The sequence below is a fragment of the Lolium rigidum genome, unplaced genomic scaffold (genome assembly GCF_022539505.1).
Source record: "Lolium rigidum isolate FL_2022 unplaced genomic scaffold, APGP_CSIRO_Lrig_0.1 contig_27846_1, whole genome shotgun sequence".
Lineage (NCBI taxonomy): Eukaryota > Viridiplantae > Streptophyta > Magnoliopsida > Poales > Poaceae > Lolium > Lolium rigidum.
The window spans coordinates 261985-282855 of NW_025900080.1; the positions used below are offsets into that span (position 1 = coordinate 261985).

Genomic DNA, 20871 nt, shown 5'->3' on the forward strand with positions numbered 1-20871 from the left:
TGTTTGGGATGCTCAACTTGGGAACAGCGGGCGGCTGAGTTGTCGGGCGTGGTGTGTCGGGCGCCTGCGGTTGTCGTAACCCTCTTGGGGGCGTCGTTGTGGGTATCCGCCCCACGGCACGGCTCCGGGTGAAAGCCGTAGACCTCGTGGTCTCGACGGCGACGGCGCAATGCGTCTTTTTCCCTCTTGGGGGCATCGTTGTGGAGCCCCGTTTTGACTCGGTCTCGTGTCAATGTCCTCGTGGCAACTTTGGGATCTCTGTGTTCTTTTTTCTTTCTTTGTTTGATCTGCTTTGTAAGAGGTTCTCCTCTCCACCTTGTATCGGTTCGTCCGTTGCGGCTTTATTTATAAAGCGGGTGAAAGCCTATTTCGAGGAGGATTACTGGTACCGCGAAATCTCGAAAATCTCAACAATTTACCAAATGAAATAATTTAAAAAATATTGAATTCAATTTTTTGGACCTTAAAACAAAGTAGTTAACTATAGTAAATAAACTGTAGTGTTTCTCGGACGGTAACGAGATTTCCGCCTTTCGGCTAGATTTCGGAAATCTCGGCCGAGAAAAAAAAACCTGACTAGTACACAGTTTTTGTACAATGAAAAATTAATTATTTTTCTGATTACATTATCACATTTCTTCAAACCCATGAATATGTTTTACAAATAATATTTTTTTCGAATCCATGAACGTATTTTTTCAACCAATGAATATTTTTTTTATCTCGTGAACATTTCTTTTCAAACTACTTGAACAATTTGTTTTTGATCCGTGAACATTTTTTTTAACCCTCGAATGTTCTTTTTGAACATCTGGACATTTTTCAAACCATGAATCTTTTTAAAACCTGTGAACATACCTTGTTATTTGAACGAATTTCTAGTATGAACATTTATTATGTTATTTTGATGAGGTGAGGATTGGACTATGTGACTTGTTGGGGCTCTATAAATATGTGTTGGCCGACTTGGGCTCACTATGTTGGTCATTTTCATTGACAATACAACCTTGTGAGTCTAGCCACCACGATGGCAGAAAGCAGATCCCCGCTATCATCGTAGGTCCCCACCATTACCCTTGCCTCCACCGCTTCTCACGCTTGTCCTCTCCGCTCTGGTCTTGGTGACTTGGGGCTATGGACTGGATGATTTGGGGAGTAGGATCAGGGTTTAGTGGATCACGCGACTTGGGGCGGAGGAGAGCAAGCGACCTGGACGATCGGGGGATCAAGGAACTGGCTAGGCGTAGGAGTGCTGGGTTGCGGTGGAGATGGAAGGCCATGAGGCTCAGTCGAGGCGGATATGGAAGACGACGATGGTAATCACGATTCTAATTTAGAAGGGTACATACGTGACTTTGCTCATTTTTACATGGTTGGAACAATTCTCAAACATCTTCTATTTTGACACGGAGGGGGTAGTACATTTCAATGTGTGCATCGAAAAGAGAAGCTATCTAAAAACTAAAAAAAGGGAACCCAAAAGAGGAACAAAACGAAACCAACCATGTGTTATTGTTGAAGAAGTTTCGTAGTACTTTTGCTCGAAATTCTCTCTTGCAAAATAAACAAGACATCCATAACATTACGTACACAAGAGAGGCACAAAATCCAGCTATTTCTGGCGCATTTCTCAAGGACAGGCATGTGCACGCGGAAATCGATTCTCGCTCATAAACTACCAGGATATATAAGCCATTACCTTCAGATGAATCCTAGCCGTTGGAGGATGAATGCCAGGATCAGCATCATCACTGTGGCGATGATGAAGCCTTTCCTACCTATGAGCCGGTTGTTTCTCCTGTTTGCGACTTCAACTCCACTCTGTGCTTTGTCCATCCAATTGGTCATTCTGTCTAAATTGGTTGTCGGGGTCTCTGATGCTAGCTTGACGAGATGAGGATTGGACACGACGAGCTGCTGCATCCTGGCGACATTGCAGCGTATGCGCTCCTGCAGCAGCTGGATCATGGCGTGGTCGAGGATTTGGGGAATCGTAAGCTCTCTACTGTGCCGTCGGGTGTGCGGAGTTGGAGTCAAGGTCCGTCGTGTCGGAACCGGAACGAAACCGAGTCGAATCAGTCCAATCTAGTTTCCGAGTTTGATTGGAACCTTCGAAGGGCGGCGACTGCTGGGTTGCTGACTGAACGTGCTGTTGAAGTAACAATCAACTGGCAACAGGTTTCAGTAAATGGTCCAATGCAACTTTTCAAAAGAAAAAGTTGAGCGATGAAGAGTGACATGAATTCATTTCCCCATTTACTCTAAAATAATACAACCTCCGTTCCTTTCTATAGTGTCTATAGATTTTTGGCATTTGTTTCACAATATAAGACAATAGCTTGGCTTTTTTCAATTACCCCCTCCACCAGTCAACTTCCACACGACATGCATAAAAAAAGATCCATACAAAACAAGAAACAATTAATTGAGATTCCTAATGCATGGCCCCAAGGATTGCTTAGATTTAGAAAGCAATGTTTTTCTTTCCTTAATTAAATCTGGCTGCACATATATGGAGAGACAACCAGATAGATTTGTGGGATTTGTTATGGTAAGTTAGGAAGTTATCGATTTCCCTAATTTTAGTCTGATCTCAATCTTTCAGCTAGGGGTCTTGTGTAAAAAATACTCCTACGCTAATTTCCGTGCTAAAAATCTATAGGCACTATAGAAAGGAACGGTGGGAGTACTAACACAAGCAAGAGAGCAAAGCAAAAGTTACAGTTGACACTGTCACTAGGATAAACAAGCTTGCAACCAAAAACGTGCATCTATCAAGTTATCTGCCTGGAATCAGAGTTAAAGTTGCACCCACAAATGTACAATCAGACAACAGGACATCATATATAATGATAATACTCCCTCCGTCCAAAGATTAGTGACTCAACTTTTGCTAGATATAATTGTATCTAGACGTGCTTTTAGTGCGTAGATATATATATATATATATCTGTATCTACAAAAAGTTTAAGTCACTTATTTTTTGAAAGAAAGTAATAATGTTAATCCACTTGATTATCAGAAAGACTAATGCCAGGCGGACGTAACCACCAGTGGTCTGCCCTTCCAACCGAGGTAGAACACCCCGTCCCTCTCGTCGCACAGGTAGTTGCTGTTGTGGCTCTGCAGCCTCTTCCGGATGCGGTCATTCAAATCCGAGTTGAGTTGAGACGGTGTGAATCCGGCCATCGTAAGTCGCACCTTCCACTTGTGGAAGGGCTCGTGCCTTTCCACTCTCTCTGCTCCCTCACATGCAACGATGCTCACGACCTCCCTCCCAAGGCAGTGTTGCTCAATGCCGATCCGTGTGCTGTCATCGCTCGGGGGAGCCTGGTTGATGTACTCGAAGAAGTCACCGTAGTAGTAGCGCCGTTCTCTCTTCTGACCCCTTGATATAAGTGTCAGGTCCATGGACTCGAAGACGGCGGCATAGTAGTCCAGCGTCTCCATGAACCTCTGCTTGAAAGGGCCCGTGTTGGTGTCCAGCTCCTGCTCCACAAGGGTGACCACCTTCGGCGACAAGCTCTTCACCAGCCTTAGTATCCGGTCACGGTGATTCGCGGTGCTCACCGTGTCATCTGGAATGCGGTGCAATCCCAGGTTGAAGTTTACCACCACTGCTTCCCCAGGGATGACTGCAAGATGTGCCCCTTCAAGTTCCTCTACAGAGATAGCAGTCGCATGGAATTCCAAGGCCACGCCGTATTTGCAAGCGACCATCCGCAGCCTCATCCCAGCCTCCTCTAGCAAGCTGCCCGCAGCATAAGTTGGTACTGAATCATCAATTCCTGTGATCCTTACGGTTGGTGGTCCACCTTCCCTTCTAGAAAGTTCTCGGATGAGACCAACCAACTGACTTCCTCCAGTGATATGGAAGTCGATTATATGGATCTTGTCTTCTCCCATCACAGCCTCTTCTATTGCACCATTTGCTGACAGGTATCCAGACCTGAAGTACCGGCAAACCTCGTGCAGTGTCTCCATGTGGGAGATCCGTTCCTCTATGCTAGTCTTTTTCATTTTCGGTTTCTTGCACCCTGAAACTCTGTCTGTTGTGCAGTAGGAGGCAAGCCTGGCAGCAAGCCCTTCCACCATGTAGGCACCCAACCTCTGGAGCGGCTCGCCAGATACTGAAACCAATTTTCTCAACTCCTGAACCATCACATCGGTCGCGATGGAGCTGCCTTCCTCGTCAATGGCTCTCGCACAAGCAATCAATAGCTCCTTCAAATCTCCTTTGGGGAAGCCCATCATCCTCACCCGCTTGATCTTCCAGCTCCACTGGAGAGCTGCTTAATTTTTTGTTTTTGAAACAAGGGAGAGCTGCTTAATTATTTTTCTGCCAGTCTCTCTTCGTGACCAAGTATTTTAAGTATATATGTCCATGGATCCCAGTAGTCCTGAAAATTTACATAAACACATATATTAAGTTGTGAAGATCGATGGAAGAAGAAGAAATCTAACTCCAACGATAGTAATTGTTTTGAATGTTTTTGTTCCTCACATTTTCTTACCCCTCCCATCTGTCACACTGGTTATCAGAATTCAACCACGGCTGGCCACCGGAAATGCCTCGTATTTGCATCTTTCTGGCAAGTACACAACTCTAAGATTGACTCTATATATAATACAGTTAATAACACCAAGAAAAAAAAGAGGACTAGCTCAGCTGCTCAGGGCTACCAATCCATCCATGAGAAAGTAAATGGTTCAGTTCTATTGATGGTCCATGAATGGAAGAGTTAAAATACATCTTTCCTTGGTATAGCAAAATCCATCCAACCACCACATTGCCAAGTCCATTGTTGAATAAGCTTTTTTCCATCCGGTAAAACTCAAATAAAAAGATCAGAGGAACATGATACGATTTCATATCGCATTGCTCCGTAACTAACAAATCTCACCATACGTCTCTAAGCAGTTCAACTACACAGTTCGTAGAGATTGACTTATAGTTCCAATTCATGGTTGAAAACAATTCAATCTGGCATCCAATCGTTGGTAAGAGGTAGCTAGTAAAACCAAGCTCTTCCACTAGATCTCATGCCCGTAGAATAAATACAGTACCACAGTCCCCTGTGTTTGCAGAATTAATACATTCAGGGAGCTGAGCACAGAATAGATGATTGCGATTCAATAGATTTAGCCCAGTACTGACATTTCTATGAATTAGAAACTGGTACCACAGACCAACAGCAGGATTTTGCGCTCGACGAATTCAGAGATTAAGTAACTGAGCTGACGACAGAATTGCGTACACTACTTACCCATCTTTGGGCGGCGCGGCAATGCGTGCCAGATGGATGGAGCTACCAGCTGACCAAGAACTACAAGCACCAGGATTTGGGGTCGGTAGCCCCCTTGGGGAAAGGACCCGACGGCGTGGTGGTGGTGCTGGATTCGCAGTATAAGCAGACGGCGGTGGAGGTGGGGTTCGAAGTTACGAGGAGCAGACGATGTCGGCCAGGGGCAGAGGATGCGATGGAGCACAGGGGGTGGCGAGCTGGGGTGTAGGAGCGCCGGCGGGGGGTCGGGGGAGAGGCGGTTTGCGGCGGACCTCTGCACGACTGCACCGGAGCAACTTTTCTTTTCTACACGCGATGGGCAGCCAACTCGATCTGTACCGATCTTGGACATTTCAGGTTTATAATCATCCAACCAAGGTCGTTCAGATCCCATACTTTTTGGGTACGAATGGTAATGTAGGAGCCACGCGTGCATTCGAGGAAAGGATGACGAATAAATTCCTCTTCTATCCTTACACCTTAGTGGCAATAGCTTTATACCAAATCATCCATAGCCACACCTTAATCTTTATTGGAAACCTAGATTTTCAAAGGTATGGAAAAGATCTAACGGACCCATTCGTCAATAAATGGTTGTACAATAGTTGGACTGAAAAAATTTGCTCAACATTTTTTTTTTTGCTAATAAACAGTTGGACTGAAAATTTGTTAAGAAGTAAGTATATGTCACTTGGTTGGGAGAGTGAATGTATAATCTAAACACCTCGAATATCAAAAACAGCCTTAGCAAGCAAATATTTGCGGGTTTGGCTGAAAAACGTCTTGAATAGAAACTGCATATGAGCCGTCCCGTAAAATATTATGCGGGGAACCCTAATTCCTCCTTCTCGACCGGTATATATGTTGTTCCGGAGGGGGGACTTGGGAAAATCGCCACCAGAATCGAGCAAGTTTCCTCCGGCTCTACCTCTCTACGCAAAGGTGTCACCCAACTGCGCGCATCGATGACGTATTTTTGCACCGCGCAGATGTGGATCGTCGTCGCGAGGTGTGCGCTAGAGACCTCGCCCAAGCGGTGGGAGCGCATATCCGACCAAGCGAAACGCCCCGGAGCGCTATCCCAATGCAACCCTAACTCGCCCGCATGGGCCGGCATTACCCCTCGCGCCAATGACCGCAAGGCGGGGTTGTCGCGGGTATGGCAACCGGCGGCCGTACTCCTCCTCGGCTGCCTCCAATCACACTCCCCGTGCCCGAGGAGACAGACAACAACGAGGACGAGGACGGCGTGGTGCGGGAGCGCCACCACCTAGAAATCCTCCACTGGAACTCGCTCACCATCATCGTCACCCACGGGTGGGACCGTGGGAAATACCACCGCGACGCCGTTGAGGAGGAGTGGAATATGGCGGAGGTGCGGAAGTCCTCCATCGCGCCGAAAATAGCGAGGTGGAGCTTTATCATCGTGGACTACTCTTCCCCCGACTCTGAGGACACCGTGTGAAGCTCCATCGCCACCACCATCACCCCCAAGTCACGTTGAAGTATCTAGGCTAGCTAACTTAGGTGTAGGGAACGAGGTGTTTATGCACCTGAGTGATCCTGGTTTTTGAAATGACTTTTAAAGGCGTTTTAAAATTTTAAAACAATTCAAACAAAAAAAGTGAAGGGAATATGTCAGAGGCAATAATAAAGTGGTTATTATCTTATTTCATGATTTTAATAGATGTTTATTTTTCGTGCTAGAATTGTATTAACAGGAAACGTTAATACATATGTGTTTAATAAACAATCAAGGTGTCTAGTAAAGCCTCTCTTTTAATTAGCTCGTTGATTAACCGAAGATCAAGGTTTCCTGATCATGAACATTTGATGTTGTTAATATTCATTAGAAGAATTATGTGATGAGCACACACCCAAATAGGTCATCAAACGTCATGTGATGAGCAATACGAAGTAGCTCTAATCTTTAGATCATGAGATCATCTCAATCACTGATACCGAAAGGGTGCTTTGATTCCATCAAACGTCACACCGTAACAGGGTGACTATAAAGGTGTTGTTGGGTACTTGGAAAGTATTAGTTGAGGTTTATGGACCAAGAGTGGGATTTTTCCATCCAGATGACAGATAGATATGCTTTTGCCCTCTCGGTAATATTACATCAACATCGCTTGCAAGCACATGACTGACTCACGAGGATGTCATAACAGAGAACATGTAAAGAGTACTTATCCGTAACGAGATTGAACTAGGTATGGTTGAGATCGATGATCCGATCTCGGACGAGTAAAATATCGCGAGACAAAAGGAAATTGGTTACGACGTTTATGGTTCACGCGATCATTATATTCATCATTGAATACGTGAGAGTCATTATGGATCTCCAGATCTCGCTGATGATTATTGATTGGAGAGTGCCCCGAGCATGTCCAAATTATTCACGGACTGTAGGTTGCACACTTAAGGTTAGTCGACGCGTTTTGAGAGGATACGAAACGCCAGAAAAAATATTGGACAACACCGAAATTGTTTCGAGATATTTGAATAGTTCAGGGGGTTAAATCTTAATGTTTGTTGATTAAAATAATTAAAAAATATCAAATATCAAATAAAAAGAATTAAAATGGTTTATTCATTTCTAGGAGAAAACTCTTGAGATTTATGAGTGGAAGTTTCTACCAAATTAAGAGGAAGTTTTAAGTGAGTTAAAAAGGGAGTTGCCACTCACTTAAAGAGAGGAGATGAGGGATCACCATACCACCCCTAGGGGTTGCTGCCCCATCTCTTATGTATTATGGTGTGTAGCTCCTCTCTAAATGGTTGATTCACTTGTCCCTTCCCTCTTCCTGCTACTCCACCGAAAAAGACATGCCTTAGGCGATGCCCTGTAGAAATATTCTCTCCACCACCACCACCAACTAGTTGTGTTATTGGAGTTTCCGGTAGATCCTCTACTTCCGTTGTCCCGCTGGAACGAGGGATCGGAGGTCATCATGGAAACGTATGCGTGATCAAGTACGGAAGCGCTGCCCCTTGTAGCCTTGCCTTCTTCACAATCTTGAGAATTGTTCTCGTTAACGCTTTGTGTCTTCAAGGGTGAGTTTATCTCAACCACGGCCTATCCGTTACAAGTATCTACTAGATATGATCTTTGTGAGTTTGTGGTTGTTGTAAGAATTTTTTATTTTCCATGCAACGAAGCCATTAAAATTGACGGGTACGTCTCGGCATACTATGTCGTTATAAAATTGTTTCGCGAAAAAACGAGATTTTGTATGTCGTGAGCAAAGAACACAAAATTTGGTGCTTTAAAAAAGATTTTCATGAGATATTTTTTATCTTTTTTACACCAGACACAAAAAGTATCAATTTTCCATGAAATTTGGAGTGCTAACATATACGTGCCAATTTTTTTGTTCATATGAGGCAAATACTTAGTTATTCAATTTATTAGCACTGAATACAACTCGAACAAGCTACGTGTACAAATCATGCTATACCTGCTCTTTAAACAATTTCTTGTTCTCGTATTGAAATTAAATAAACACTGCCGATTTTAATTTATAGAGTTGAGGTAAATTTGATATAGTGGTATTGTATATTCTTATAATAGGGTTAAGATTTATCTATGTACATGTGCTCGTTGCGATAGCTTTATTTTCTTAGTCTTTAAATCCAAAACATTTTAAATAATCAAAACCATTAGGTGTAGGTTTTTTTGTTGAACCGTTAGTCCAATCCGATTTTTGAACTGTGTATTTCTCTTAAAACAATTTTAAGGGTATCTTACCACGAGTTTAAAATCTATGAGCGCTGAAAGTAGTTCTTCAGTTTGAGTGTCCATCTAAAACATATGTATATTATAATTGTTCATTAGTTATATTGCTCTAGTGAGATAGGGCTTATTTAGGGTGTGTTTGGTCGGTTGGTCGGCTCACCTCAGATATACCCACGTCATCTCACTATTCATTATTTGTTAGGTCGGATCGGCTCACCTTAGCTACGCCCATCTCATACTAAAACAGACCCTCAGCCATTCCCACCTGAGAAGCTTAAATCGGTCTTCGCAACTCAGCCAAGCTGAGTCCATCCAAAAAACGTTTCGTGCGCATGGTTTTTTTTTCCATTAGGGGGTCACCGCCCTACCCTCCACCATATCCCCCTAGCCCCCATCCCTTCATTTGTCTCCCCCTATTAAGTGCATAGCAACCACCCCGTCCAACCCTCCCCAAGCTCAGGGCCGTCGAACGTGCAGGAAGCCAGCTGGCCGCCTCTCCTGGCCTCGTCCGGCAACCGAGCGGCAGGAGGAAGAGCCCTCGACCGGCCTCACTCTGCTCCTCACTGTGCATGACCGGCAAACTGAGCGGCAGGCAGAGCCCTAGAGCGGCTAGAGGAGTGCGGCCTCATTGCGCGTGGTGCATGAGGGGCTCGGCCAGTCGGCCTTCTAGCGGTGGCTCCTCTTGACGGCGGTGGCTTAACTCGTCGGTGGTAGCTCCTCTTGCGGGCGACGGTGCCGAAGCCCGAGCCCGATGCTCATAGGGACCCGATTGCTTTTATGTTTTCTGTTTAGGGACCTGATTGCTTTTCTATTTTGTATTCAGGAAGCCTATTAATTTTTAATTTTTATGGCATGGCTCAAGTCATACATGACAACCAAACATGATCTCAGCTGAGTTGGGCTCAACTCATACAACCTACTAAACATAACAATACACACTTATATATGGTGGACATAGCTAGACTCAACTTGTATGAGCTCAGATAGCCGAACCGGGTTACCAAACACACCCTTAGAGTTTCGCACATGCCCCAGATTTTACCGACCCGGCCCTGACAATACGTCAATACATATCTAGATCATAGATGATACGTCATCGTAAATGTATCTAACTGACGAGCAAAGACATACCTAAGCAGTTACCGCTCCACCAGTTAATACAGATACACATTAAGTACTACCTTATTATAAGAACTACCATTCTACTACCTTCGTCTCAGTTCATAAGGCTTGCACATAAATCTAGGTTTACAATTTAGCCAATATAATATTAGTTGTACAACATAAAATTATATCATTAGACAGTAGAACATCTAGGCTTTCTAATGATATATATATTTTGTAGTATATATCTTGTATCATCATTATCAAATTTACGATCTAGAGATACACGTAAGTCCTATGAATCGGAACAGAGGGAGCATAAGTGTGGCGAAGAGGATGAGCCTGGAAGCGTGGCCAACGAAGCAGCAAAGACAGGGTAGATACAAACAGGGGATACAAATGGAAGTGCCCACAAAATCATCTCCAGTGGTAGGATAGATGCAAGCCTGCAATGCCATACAGGTAGAATTATATACATGTGCGTTCATTCAGCTATAGCTAATTAATGGTACGTATTTGAACAAGCACGTGCAGTGGCTCATCAAGAAAATTAATGCTGGAATATTTTAGTTCGTGCAGTACTACCAATCAATCGGATTGAGTGCAAGCTAAGAACAGGATTACTGGATTAGTACCTGCCTCTTGCTTCTCTAGCGTCTCCTGATAAAGAGTCTGGGGCGGCAGGAATGTTCGCCCACAGCAAATCTGAGCACAGCCTCGGCTTCCTTCACCTCCTTGGTGCTGGCTTTCTTACACCAGAGGTCAACACGGACCTGCTCTAGGGAAGCCAAGTGACACATGCCCAAATCCAAATTAGCACATGTAATGTCGCATGCTCGGAAGCAGAATTGGACCAACTGAACCATGGGCATTGCTCCTCGTGGAAGCGATGGCGCCGTGATAAAATTGAAGAATATGCACTCTCTAACACATGGGAATGAATCAGCCGTAAACGAAAAACATTCCGCCGCGGGGTCTTCTATGCGCCGCCACGCCGCAAGGAGGAGAAAACGAAGACATGGCAGCATAGCAATGATCTGGACATCCTTGGCCTGAACTTGATCCAGATATATATTCAGGTATGATAGGAGTGGTAGAGATGAAGGATTAATCCATGCTGGAAGTGTCAAGAACCTGTTCTCCTTTCCATTCAGTACCACTAATCTACGGAGTTGTTGAGGCGCCCAGCATTCTCGCAGGAGATCCACGCATCCATCATTACCATCAATATGTAGGCTTTGCAATTTGTGCAGATTGCCAAGGGCCTCCACAAAAGCTTTATCCAGGCTTTCATCCGATTCTTCAAAATTAATGCGGAGCACCCTCAGCTCAGTGAGATGGCCCAACTCTTTCACAATGCCTGAAGAATAACGGTCCACATGGAGTTCACTCAGCTCTTGTAGGGATGTGAGGTTCCCCATCCCAGGTGGCAATTTGGTATACTTATCGAAATGCAGGCACATCAAATTTTGTAGCTGAACAATACCTGGCATCAGCTCTTTTACACCAGTCTCTACTAAGTCCAGTGTCTGCAAAAACCGTAGATTTCCTATTTTGGTCGGAAGCTCGCCAACATAGGTACTTCTTAGCCCTAGATATCTCAGATGTAACAAATTTTCTACACACCTCATGTTAATCTTATGGACACTGTCTCTGAGATTACAGTACTCCAAATCTAATACACGAAGAACTTGGAAGCATGAAAGGGACGGCATCTGATAAATAGCAGACGAAAAGAGAGTAACAGATCTCACTTGTTCCATGCTCCTAGTATCAAGCCAAGGGGTGGTAGGCTCTACCATTACATTTTGAATGGATAGCCTGCGAATCTTGCTTTGTGAATTAGGCTTGTTCTGCTCAATACCATCCAATATGGTAAGAAAGTTGTCTTTGCTTGAGAGTGAACAAATGAGATCAAGCACCATGTCATGAACACGACAAGATTTTGCCCTTCCTTCAATATCAATATCTACAGGCTGGATCATGCCTCGATTTATAAGCTCATTAAAATAACTCTCCCCAAGATCATATAAGCTAGTCTTCTTATTTCCTGTTTGGACGAAACCTTCGGCTATCCATCTCCATATTAACCGATCTCTCCCAACCACATAATCTTCAGGGAATACACTTAAATATAATAAACAAGTCTTCAAGTGAGAAGGTAGATCGTAATAGCTGAATGACAATATCCTCTGCATGTCCTCCACACAAGCACCTCCCGTAAGTCCCCGACCAATCGAGTTAAGCAAAACATACCATTGATCCTTTGGTTTTATCTGTTGATTAACAACAAGAAGACTTGCTACAGTAATGATGGCCAATGGTACCCCTCCACATTTCTTCAGGATGTCTATAGATATTTGAGCCAATTCATTTGGGCACATTTTCCCATCAGGAAAAATTCGTCTATGAAAGAGCCTTCTGGAGTCATCATCACTAAGAGGATCCATTCTATAAACTATATCATCAGTAGAAGAGCGACATGCTTCAGCAACACTGACTATCCGGGTTGTCGTGATTAGTCGACAACCGCGATTGTTTTCAGAGAAAACACACTTGATAAATTTCCAGGCTTTGTCATCCCATATGTCATCAATCACGATGAGATACCTGGATGAATTTTCGAGTGCATTAATTGGAAGTTCAGTGAATAAATAACTATGAGTTTCTAATAGGGGAGCCATCTGCAAATGGCGATGCGTATAGACAAAACTAGAGTAAGAGGAAAATTCGCTAGAAAATGGTTTCAACTCTGGAAATCTATAATAATTAAGTTACTAATGATAGAAATGGAAACTCATTGCTAATTATTCCTGTATTTCCATGTGAAAAAAACTCTTTGTGACTTGGCAGTGTCCAAAACTACTATCTCTTATAGATTTTAGAAAAAAATTCTAACATGTGCACTTACAAAAAAAAAGATGCAATCACAAATATGAGCCCATTAGCACATGATGATGTGCTCTAAGTAAAATAATCTATTGCACGTATGAGCAACATATGGTCTTTTAGCTCCTATGTTTGACAAATGAACACCTTTGACGCAATTTTATTGATGTACATGAGCTCTGAAATTGTACAATAGTGGTTCACATGCTGTCTACGTGGTGTAAAGGTGCAGCCAGTTGAAACATATACATGTATACTATTCTTTAATTAGATGCTTGCACAAATTCTCTCAACAAAAATATGCGTGCATAAATGAATAACACACAGTGGTGTAGGGATTTTCTTAACAAAATTTGAAAATCCTTAACAGAAAGGGTAGACACCAGGCATACAGTGAGTATGGTGACACCTGTTGACATGTGATTCTGTCCAAAAAAAAAGACAGTAGGAAAATGCGCACCTTTTATCCTTAAGGAATTCACGTAGTTTGTCAATAAGTTGTTTTTCATCCATTGTTGTGCTATGGATGTGGCTAAACTGGACCTTGTCGAGTTCATAGATCATATCCTTGAAAACTTTCTTCACATCAGGATTCCGGGACACTGAAACAAAAGCCGCGCAATTAAATTGCACTTTGATCCTATCATACACGGCTTTGGCGAGAGTAGTCTTGCCTAACCCGCCAAATCCAACAATGGAGACAACCTTTAAACGTTTATCCGGCCCCTTATCGCCGTCTGTCAACATCTTGATCATCTTGTCACATGAGTGAGCGATACCAACAAGCTCTGTCACATCTTTGTACATAGCTGTCAGGCGAGGGTCAATGGTGGCAACACCACTGGTGCCATGCATTTGAAGCCCATATCTCTGGCGCAGCTCGGCCAGCTGTTTAGCGAGATCTTGCGCTTCGTCGATGGCACTGGAGATCTGATGCAGACCCTTTCCCTTCCGGAGCAAATTGGTGGCTCGCTTGAGGAACTTCTTGACTCTGTTCTTGGTGTTGTTGGGACCAGCACGGTGGCAGCCCTCCTCGTTGACACGCACGATGAAAGCGTCGACGGCGTCTTCGATTTCATAGGACAGCTCCCTCACCTTGCCTGCCCATAGGCAGACCTGTTCGTCGAGCTGATCTGGCGGCACCTCGCCCACCTTGAGGAGTGCGGAGTGCATGAACATCAGCTCTGTCTCAAGTGACTTTATGCCTTTTTTCACTCTGTTTTCCAGGTTGTATTCATCAACCAGCAGGTCGCCGAGCTTGCGGAGGAGGGGACTCATCGCCCCCGCCACGACCTCCATTGCTCGTCCTCGCTCCTCTGTGAACCAAGTTAGATCAAACTCCTCCAGGTTAGCTTATTCCTCTTTTCGTGCCCCCGGCACACCTATCTGGTCTGTTGGTCTTTTTTTTTGGAGAATTGGTCTGTTGGTCACTTGTTCTTCATCGACGGCACACCTCAATTGGACTCTGGGAAAGAGAAACGAAAATATTAACTATATTGTTTGAAGGCTTATTTTATCTAGATTACAGTGACTATAGTAAATATATGTATGGGGCTTCCTGTTAACATTCAGACAATTTCAACAATCTTCGAGAGGCTTAAAACTAAATAGAGTAGACTGCCAGCTAAAATCCGAAAATTTGTATAAAATAAAAGAGAGGCTTCTGAAATTTTTTAGGCCAGGAAGCTTCCTAGTAAACTGGACTTTGAACAACAAAATCGCCTAACTGCCTAAGTGAAACTGAATCGGCAGAATTTGAGTTCCCATACCTTCTCTGGTGAGCGTTGGCTGCTGCGAGCAGGAACATCTGGCGGCGGCCACCGGAACTGGACGGCCAACGCCACTCACGACGGCATCCCAAGCAAGGATGCGGCACGTCCAGAGAGAGAAAGAAAGTGGGCGAGGAATGAGAGATAGGAGAGCACCTGATTCCTTTTACCGGTGCGCGCACTGCATATTATCCAGGATCATTGCTTTGATTTAGTAGAAAGTGTAGAAGATGGACCATCTCATCTCAATGACCTTTTCCTTTATCACACGGCAAACACAGCGTGGAAAATACCCTGCTTTCACAAAAGAAAGCTCACTCTTCCAGTTGGGCGTAAGATTGTGTACTCCACATTAACTTTTCCAGGAACTGACTATGCTCCATGCATGTTTACATACACAGGATAATCATTGGGTGCGAGCGTGGGAGTCAGCTTAGCTGCAAGCACATGTCTGCCTGGGGCGGGCGTGGAGCAAGGGTGAGTGCGGGAGTACGCCTAGGGCCGCAAGCGGGCGCCGCAGGGGTGGGGGCAGCGCATGGATACACCGATGCGAGTGGAAAAGAAGAGGGTTTAAGAGGGAAAAAAATATTCAGCTTATATTTCACATTTACGGGATCTGTTGGGTGGGAAGCAACGTGGCTCCTTACACACGTTTTTAAGGACGATATTTACCAGATCTATTAGAGTTGCATTGAGCTGGGATTGATAAATCAACTATTCTGGATCTGTCTTCACCACGCCGTATCAGCTCTACGAATGTATAAGCAATAACCATTCTTCCAGACGGGCGTTGCAGTTCGTAGGACAAGGTTTAGCCCAAAACAGCAAAATTGCGGCCAGTTATTAACGGTTCAGTGTATTTTGCCGTATATGCTAGAAACGCCCCAAAAATAGGTGTTAAGGCGATGGTGTGAGATCTACCTTCGAAAATCTATCCATAATTACTTTTTCCCGAGGATGACGGGGGGGGGGGGGACCCCACCGCTTGTTATTTCATATCTCGAAGAGGCTACGAAGCCAGTCTATATGTACATGAAGGTGAAAACATGGGGGGGGGGGAGAGTACAACAGCCACTATACATCTCGAATACACGACCGTAGCTGGTCAAAGGGGGCCCTATCATCTAGCCTGTACCGCCATCTCCAGAGGATGAGGTCGTCGCATACCCTCCTAAGCACCACGGCCGATGTAGCAGTGCAAGCATTGAAGACAAGATCGTTCCGGGCCTTCCACAGCCCCCAGAGGGCGGCAGCCACACCGGCGTGCCAAAACGACGCAGGGATGGGGAGAGGGGACGGAAGTTCCCACACAGAGAAGGTCCCCGTGGGGATCCGGACACCAAGGCAGCGCTAGGTCTCCCTCGCAAGGCAGCAGTCGAAGAAGAGGTGTCGACGGGTCTCAACCTGCGGGCAAGCCGCGCACGTATCCGAAGGTGCACAGCTTTTGTAGAACAGGTTAGCCCTAGTACTCAGCCGGTCGACGTCGGCAAGGTAGGCGAAGATCCTCAGCTTCGTGGGGAGGCGCAGAGCCCACGAACGGCAAGCAGAGACATCACGCGGGTGAACGGGCGAGAGAAGCCGGTATGCCATCCGGGTGCTGAAGAGTGGCGCGGCCGGAGAGGCCATGCACCTAAGGTCCGGTCCCTCCCGGAGCGGAGTGGCGTGGAGATGCTGCAGGACCAGGCGAAGTTCCCCCTCCACCACAGAAGAGAGCCGTGGCTGTAAGTCGAGGCCGTGGGCGGTAACTGTGGCAACCGTAGCCTGGGGACGAGTGTAGTGGGAGAAGAGCGCAGCGAACCTCTTCGCCAGCGGGTCGCCTGGGAGCCATCTGTCGTGCCAGGAGGAGGTAGCGGTCCCAGACACCACCGTCACCCTAGTGATAGCCCGGTAGAGCGGAAGGCACTCCTCAACGATCCACTCCTCAACGATCCATAATTACTTTCATTTGCAACCAATGAATTTTCGCATATTTTGTAATATGTTTGCATGGTGCCGATTGATGACAGAATGTGTAGTTTTAATGCTGATTATAATAACTGTTAAATATGCGCCCGAAGGAAGGAGCGCATGTGCCATGTTTATAATTTGGACAAGTTTAAATTTGAAATTAAAATTACGGCACATTATTGGTTTTGCAGATCGTGCCTGGTTTGCTTAAATTGGGTAATTCCTCCTTATGTACGGAGTACGTATTAGTACGTTTGTACCTTCCTCTAGCACGAACTCGGAGTAGAATACGGCATCGGATTCAACCTGTTTACAGAATTTGTTATTGCGTGTCCGGGACGAACACACTACAACATATTCGAATCGGATTGCTAGTGAGTGGAGCTCCGCCCTTATATACGACCGCACGTACGTGATCGACACTCACGTTCTGTGTCCTGTTTTGGCTTGCGCTCTCATTGATCGATCGAGATTGGAGCGGAAGGTATGGCGATCGCCGGCGCCAACATGTGGGCTCTCCTTCTCGACAAAGACCCCGGCCACAGCGCGGCCGCCAGTGACCTCGCCGTGGACGTTGTCTACTGGAAGCTCAAGAAAGCCGCCATCGCCGCGGTCGCCGCCGCCGTCAAGGTAGAGGATACACCGCCTGCTCGCAACATCACCAAATCGGTGAATAGAGTCGACAAGTCCAAGAAGATGAAGAAAATCGCCACCGGGTGCAGCAAGCAGGCGGCGGCGTCGACTGCCATCGTGCACGGCGGTGGCAAGGTGAACATCAACGGCGCCGCTGGGGGCAGCAAGCAGACAGCGGCGGCTGACGGCGAGGAGCTGACCGATATGTGGATACGCAGATATTTGTCTCACGAAGAAACCAGTAAAAAAGAAGAGGAAGAGTTTACCGTGGTCGCTGCAGGTAGAGGCTGCCGCCGAACGGTGGCCCCGCGAACACGCAAGGCTGCCGTCGTGGAAGGCGTCACTGTTCCTGCCGGCGCCAACATGTGGGATCTCCTCCTCGACAAAGACCCCGGCCACAGCGCGGCAACCTGTGACCTTGCTGTCGACGTTGTTGACCGGAAGCTCAAAAAAGCCGCCGTCGTCACCTCCGTCAAGGTAGAGGAGACACCACCTGCTCGTAACATCGCCAAGACGACGAAACGTGGTGAGAAGTCCAAGAAGAATAACGAAGGTGCCGCCGGGTGCAGCAAGAACTGTCCCGCGTCGGCTGCCATCGTCCGTGATGGCAAGGAGCCGATGAACGGTGACATTGGGGACAACAGCCAGACCGCGGCGACGGATGACGAGGAGCTGACCAACATCTTGATACGCAGATATCTGTCACAGGAAGAGGCTAGTAAAAAGGAAGAGAAAGAAGCGATGTTCACCGTGGTTGCAGGCGGCCGCCGCCGGAAGGTAGTCCCGCGGACACGCCAGCCAGCAGCTGCGGAAGGCGTGACCGTCACCAGCGCCAACATGTGGGCTCTCCTCAGCGACGAAGACCCCGGCCACGACTCCACCGCCGTCGTCGTCAACCGAGAGCACAAAACAGCTGCAATCGTCGTCCCTGCCGACATCGCCGAGGTAGAGGAGGCCCCGGTTGATAAGGTATGTTTAGCACCAGGTGGTGGGGCCAAGCCGGCGAAACGTGTCAAGAAGAACAAAACAAAGAAGAAGAAGAAAGACGCCGCCGGGGACAGCAAGCAGGCTGTCACCGTGGTCGCGCCGCCGAGTGAAGAAAAGGAGGAGATAAGTGACGCCGAGGAAGAAGAAGAGATGCCCGGCGAGGTCGCCACAGGCGGCAACCGCTTTCGGACGGTAGCCTGGCGCGTATGCAGGGCGGCCATCTCGGTGGCGCTCTTGGCTCTGTATTTCCAGGTGGCGTCGCCGCCAGCCACCGCCGTTTGATGCTTTACCTGATCATACATCATTGCGAGCACAAGCAAAAGCAAGCACTAGTAATTAGTATACTACAGTAATAGAGTTATGATTAATGCAATTAGAACATCGATTTCTTGTCATGCAATTAGGATATGATATGAAACTTAAATTTATGTACGCAGAAGGACCTATTTTTTCATACAGTACAAAACAAGACACGCTGTCACGGTTAGGTCCTATCTAGAGCGCAAGCAACTCACATGTGCAACGAACAGACCAAACAGCCCGCAAGCGTTTTATGCATGGAATCAGGAAAAATTAACAATAATATAAAATATGAGAAAATTGACGTCCATGAAGTTAAGCTAGCACGGTCTTTTCAAGTCAGGTGACAGCAACTACGCAGGACAAGTCCGGCCATTTAAGTTTTAACCATCGATTAGACCTTTCGTTGGGTTGTGGATCAAGTGGTTACAGGCATTTTTTGTGTGTACTGCAGTCCCAGTGGTGTCACGCCATGGACGTTCATCCACATTCCTAGTAACCAGGCATCAACATTTTCTGAAGATGTCATTGGATGGAGCACTATGTGGCCGTCCTAGTGCGGCTCCGCATTGTCTATCGCCAACTGGCTCTGGCGGTGTGGCTTGCCTCCAATCCGTCGTGATCCAGCGATTCTGGCTCTGGCAGTTGCTTGCCGTGGCCTATGTAATACTGTTCCAGTTCTTGTAATCCTCAATGCACGAATTGTCTTGTACAAATCAGAAGGCTTTATTCTCAACTTGTACTTGCCGTATTTAGTTCAATCATCATATAGTTTAAGAGCTGTGTGTTATGCATTCGGTAGTTCATTGTTTGCTGGGAAATGTCACATGAGTTGTGTTGTGTATATTGCTCATTATGTCTAGTTCATGATCTGATTGTCCAAAGAACAAGAAAGGTCATGTCAATTTGTTTGTGTGCTAATTACCCAATTGATTAGCTACCTTTTCTTTCCCTCAAATAGTCTTGCAGATCGTTTAGTGAGCTGACCATGAACTGGCCATTCTAAGTTGCACATGCACTTTTGGGTCACGGTGAGCAGTGGCTAGCGTGTATAGGTCGAGTTGGCGGTGTACCTAGTTGATTGAATTAAGCAAAGTGTTTCTCTCTTTAATTTAAACGCTGCAAGCTGATTGCGTTTTGCGCAGTATTCTTTTTTGACCGTCCATTATTTGGCAGGGTGATGAAAGTGTTCAAAATAATAGTACTCTCTGTTCCATAAAAGATGTCTTAACTTTTATATAAAGTAAAATTTATCTATATGCTAAATCATGTCTAGATACATCTAAATTTAGACAACGTTAAGAATCTTTGTGTAATAGAGGAAGTAGCAAAGTTCATGGCCAAAATTCTAACAAAGCTTTTGCCCTACGTGTATGTAAAGAAGGAGCACCTAATTGATTGATTTTAGGAAGATATATGGCTGGTACATGGGTTGGGTTTTTATCGTTGCTAATAGCTGCACTTTGGGGAGTCGACACGACGAATGGTGTAATTGAAAGAATGTTTTGCTATAATGCCCATTGGAAGCAAAAGCTAAGGAAAACAAAATCCATATGTTTAGCTTCCCCATGTGCTACCCTCGGTCCACTGTTTTAATGGAAGTGATTGGTTCCAAAGCACGCATGTATGGGCTGCACGTTCTTTGACATCAAGCAATTAAGATGGACTTGCTGCGTTTAATCAAAGGATGTTCTGTCCCTCCCACCTAGCTAGCTCTCTCTATAAGAAGAAGACCACCGTCACCCACCGCGTGCGGGTTGCGTGTGTGACTTAGAATTTGACTTTTACTTGTCGAGGAGAGGGGAGGAGAGGAGAGATGCCATACTCCGCCATCAACTCAATCTCCTTGGCTTCATCGATCTGACCGTCGTGCTGCCAGCCGCAGAGAGGATGAACCAGCCGCACTCTCCTGGCTATTGATGGTTTATTTCCTTTTACTCTGCTCAATCAATGAATCAATGGATCGACTCACCTCGTGTGATTTGCTTCTGGTTTGTTACTCCACAATTGCAACCACCTTATTTGTGTTGAATTTGAAAACTGGTCGACCAGTTAGGTCATTTATGATCACTAGAGCTACTGGGCATGATACGTTAGATGATATCCTTCACTAGTTCTAGAGATGAATTTCAAAATTTCAGGTAACTGCATGTTTCGAATATTCCATTGTTCATCTGATGAGGCTTCCTGCCTAAGACATGTAAGTTGCTATGCA

The 20871-nt window shown here is 45.7% G+C and overlaps 2 protein-coding genes across 3 annotated transcripts; both read right to left on the minus strand.

Moving 5' to 3' along the window:
• Positions 1–2790: 2790 nt before the first annotated feature.
• LOC124680760 (chitin-inducible gibberellin-responsive protein 2-like) lies at positions 2791–5596 on the minus strand. Of its 2 annotated transcripts, XM_047215810.1 has the most exons (3): positions 5268–5596; positions 4505–4589; positions 2791–4400 (listed from the first exon to the last, which is right to left on the minus strand). In XM_047215810.1, exon 3 carries the CDS (start codon positions 4252–4254, stop codon positions 3028–3030), a length of 1227 nt encoding a protein of 408 aa, XP_047071766.1. In that variant the 5' UTR covers positions 4255–4400; positions 4505–4589; positions 5268–5596; the 3' UTR covers positions 2791–3027. The 2 variants fall into 2 exon arrangements, with proteins under 2 accessions (XP_047071766.1, XP_047071767.1); XM_047215811.1 differs by lacking the exon at positions 5268–5596 and having other exon boundaries at positions 4515–5257.
• A 4627-nt stretch (positions 5597–10223) lies between these two features.
• On the minus strand, positions 10224–14970 carry LOC124680759 (disease resistance protein RGA5-like). Its single transcript, XM_047215809.1, has 4 exons — positions 14790–14970; positions 13481–14485; positions 10767–12741; positions 10224–10577 (listed from the first exon to the last, which is right to left on the minus strand). The coding sequence occupies exons 2-3, from the start codon at positions 14317–14319 to the stop codon at positions 10782–10784; spliced, it is 2799 nt and encodes a 932-aa protein (XP_047071765.1). The 5' UTR covers positions 14320–14485; positions 14790–14970; the 3' UTR covers positions 10224–10577; positions 10767–10781.
• Positions 14971–20871: the final 5901 nt, after the last annotated feature.

Bases quoted from the DNA above. Each gene is read 5' to 3' on its own strand.
- LOC124680760 (XM_047215810.1), bottom strand. From the start codon at position 4,254: ATGATGGGCTTCCCCAAAGGAGATTTGAAGGAGCTATTGATTGCTTGT.
- LOC124680759 (XM_047215809.1), bottom strand. From the start codon at position 14,319: ATGGAGGTCGTGGCGGGGGCGATGAGTCCCCTCCTCCGCAAGCTCGGC. The intron at 12,742-13,480 runs GTGCGCATTTTC...AAATTCATCCAG, and splicing joins GAATTCCTTAAGGATAAAAG to GTATCTCATCGTGATTGATG.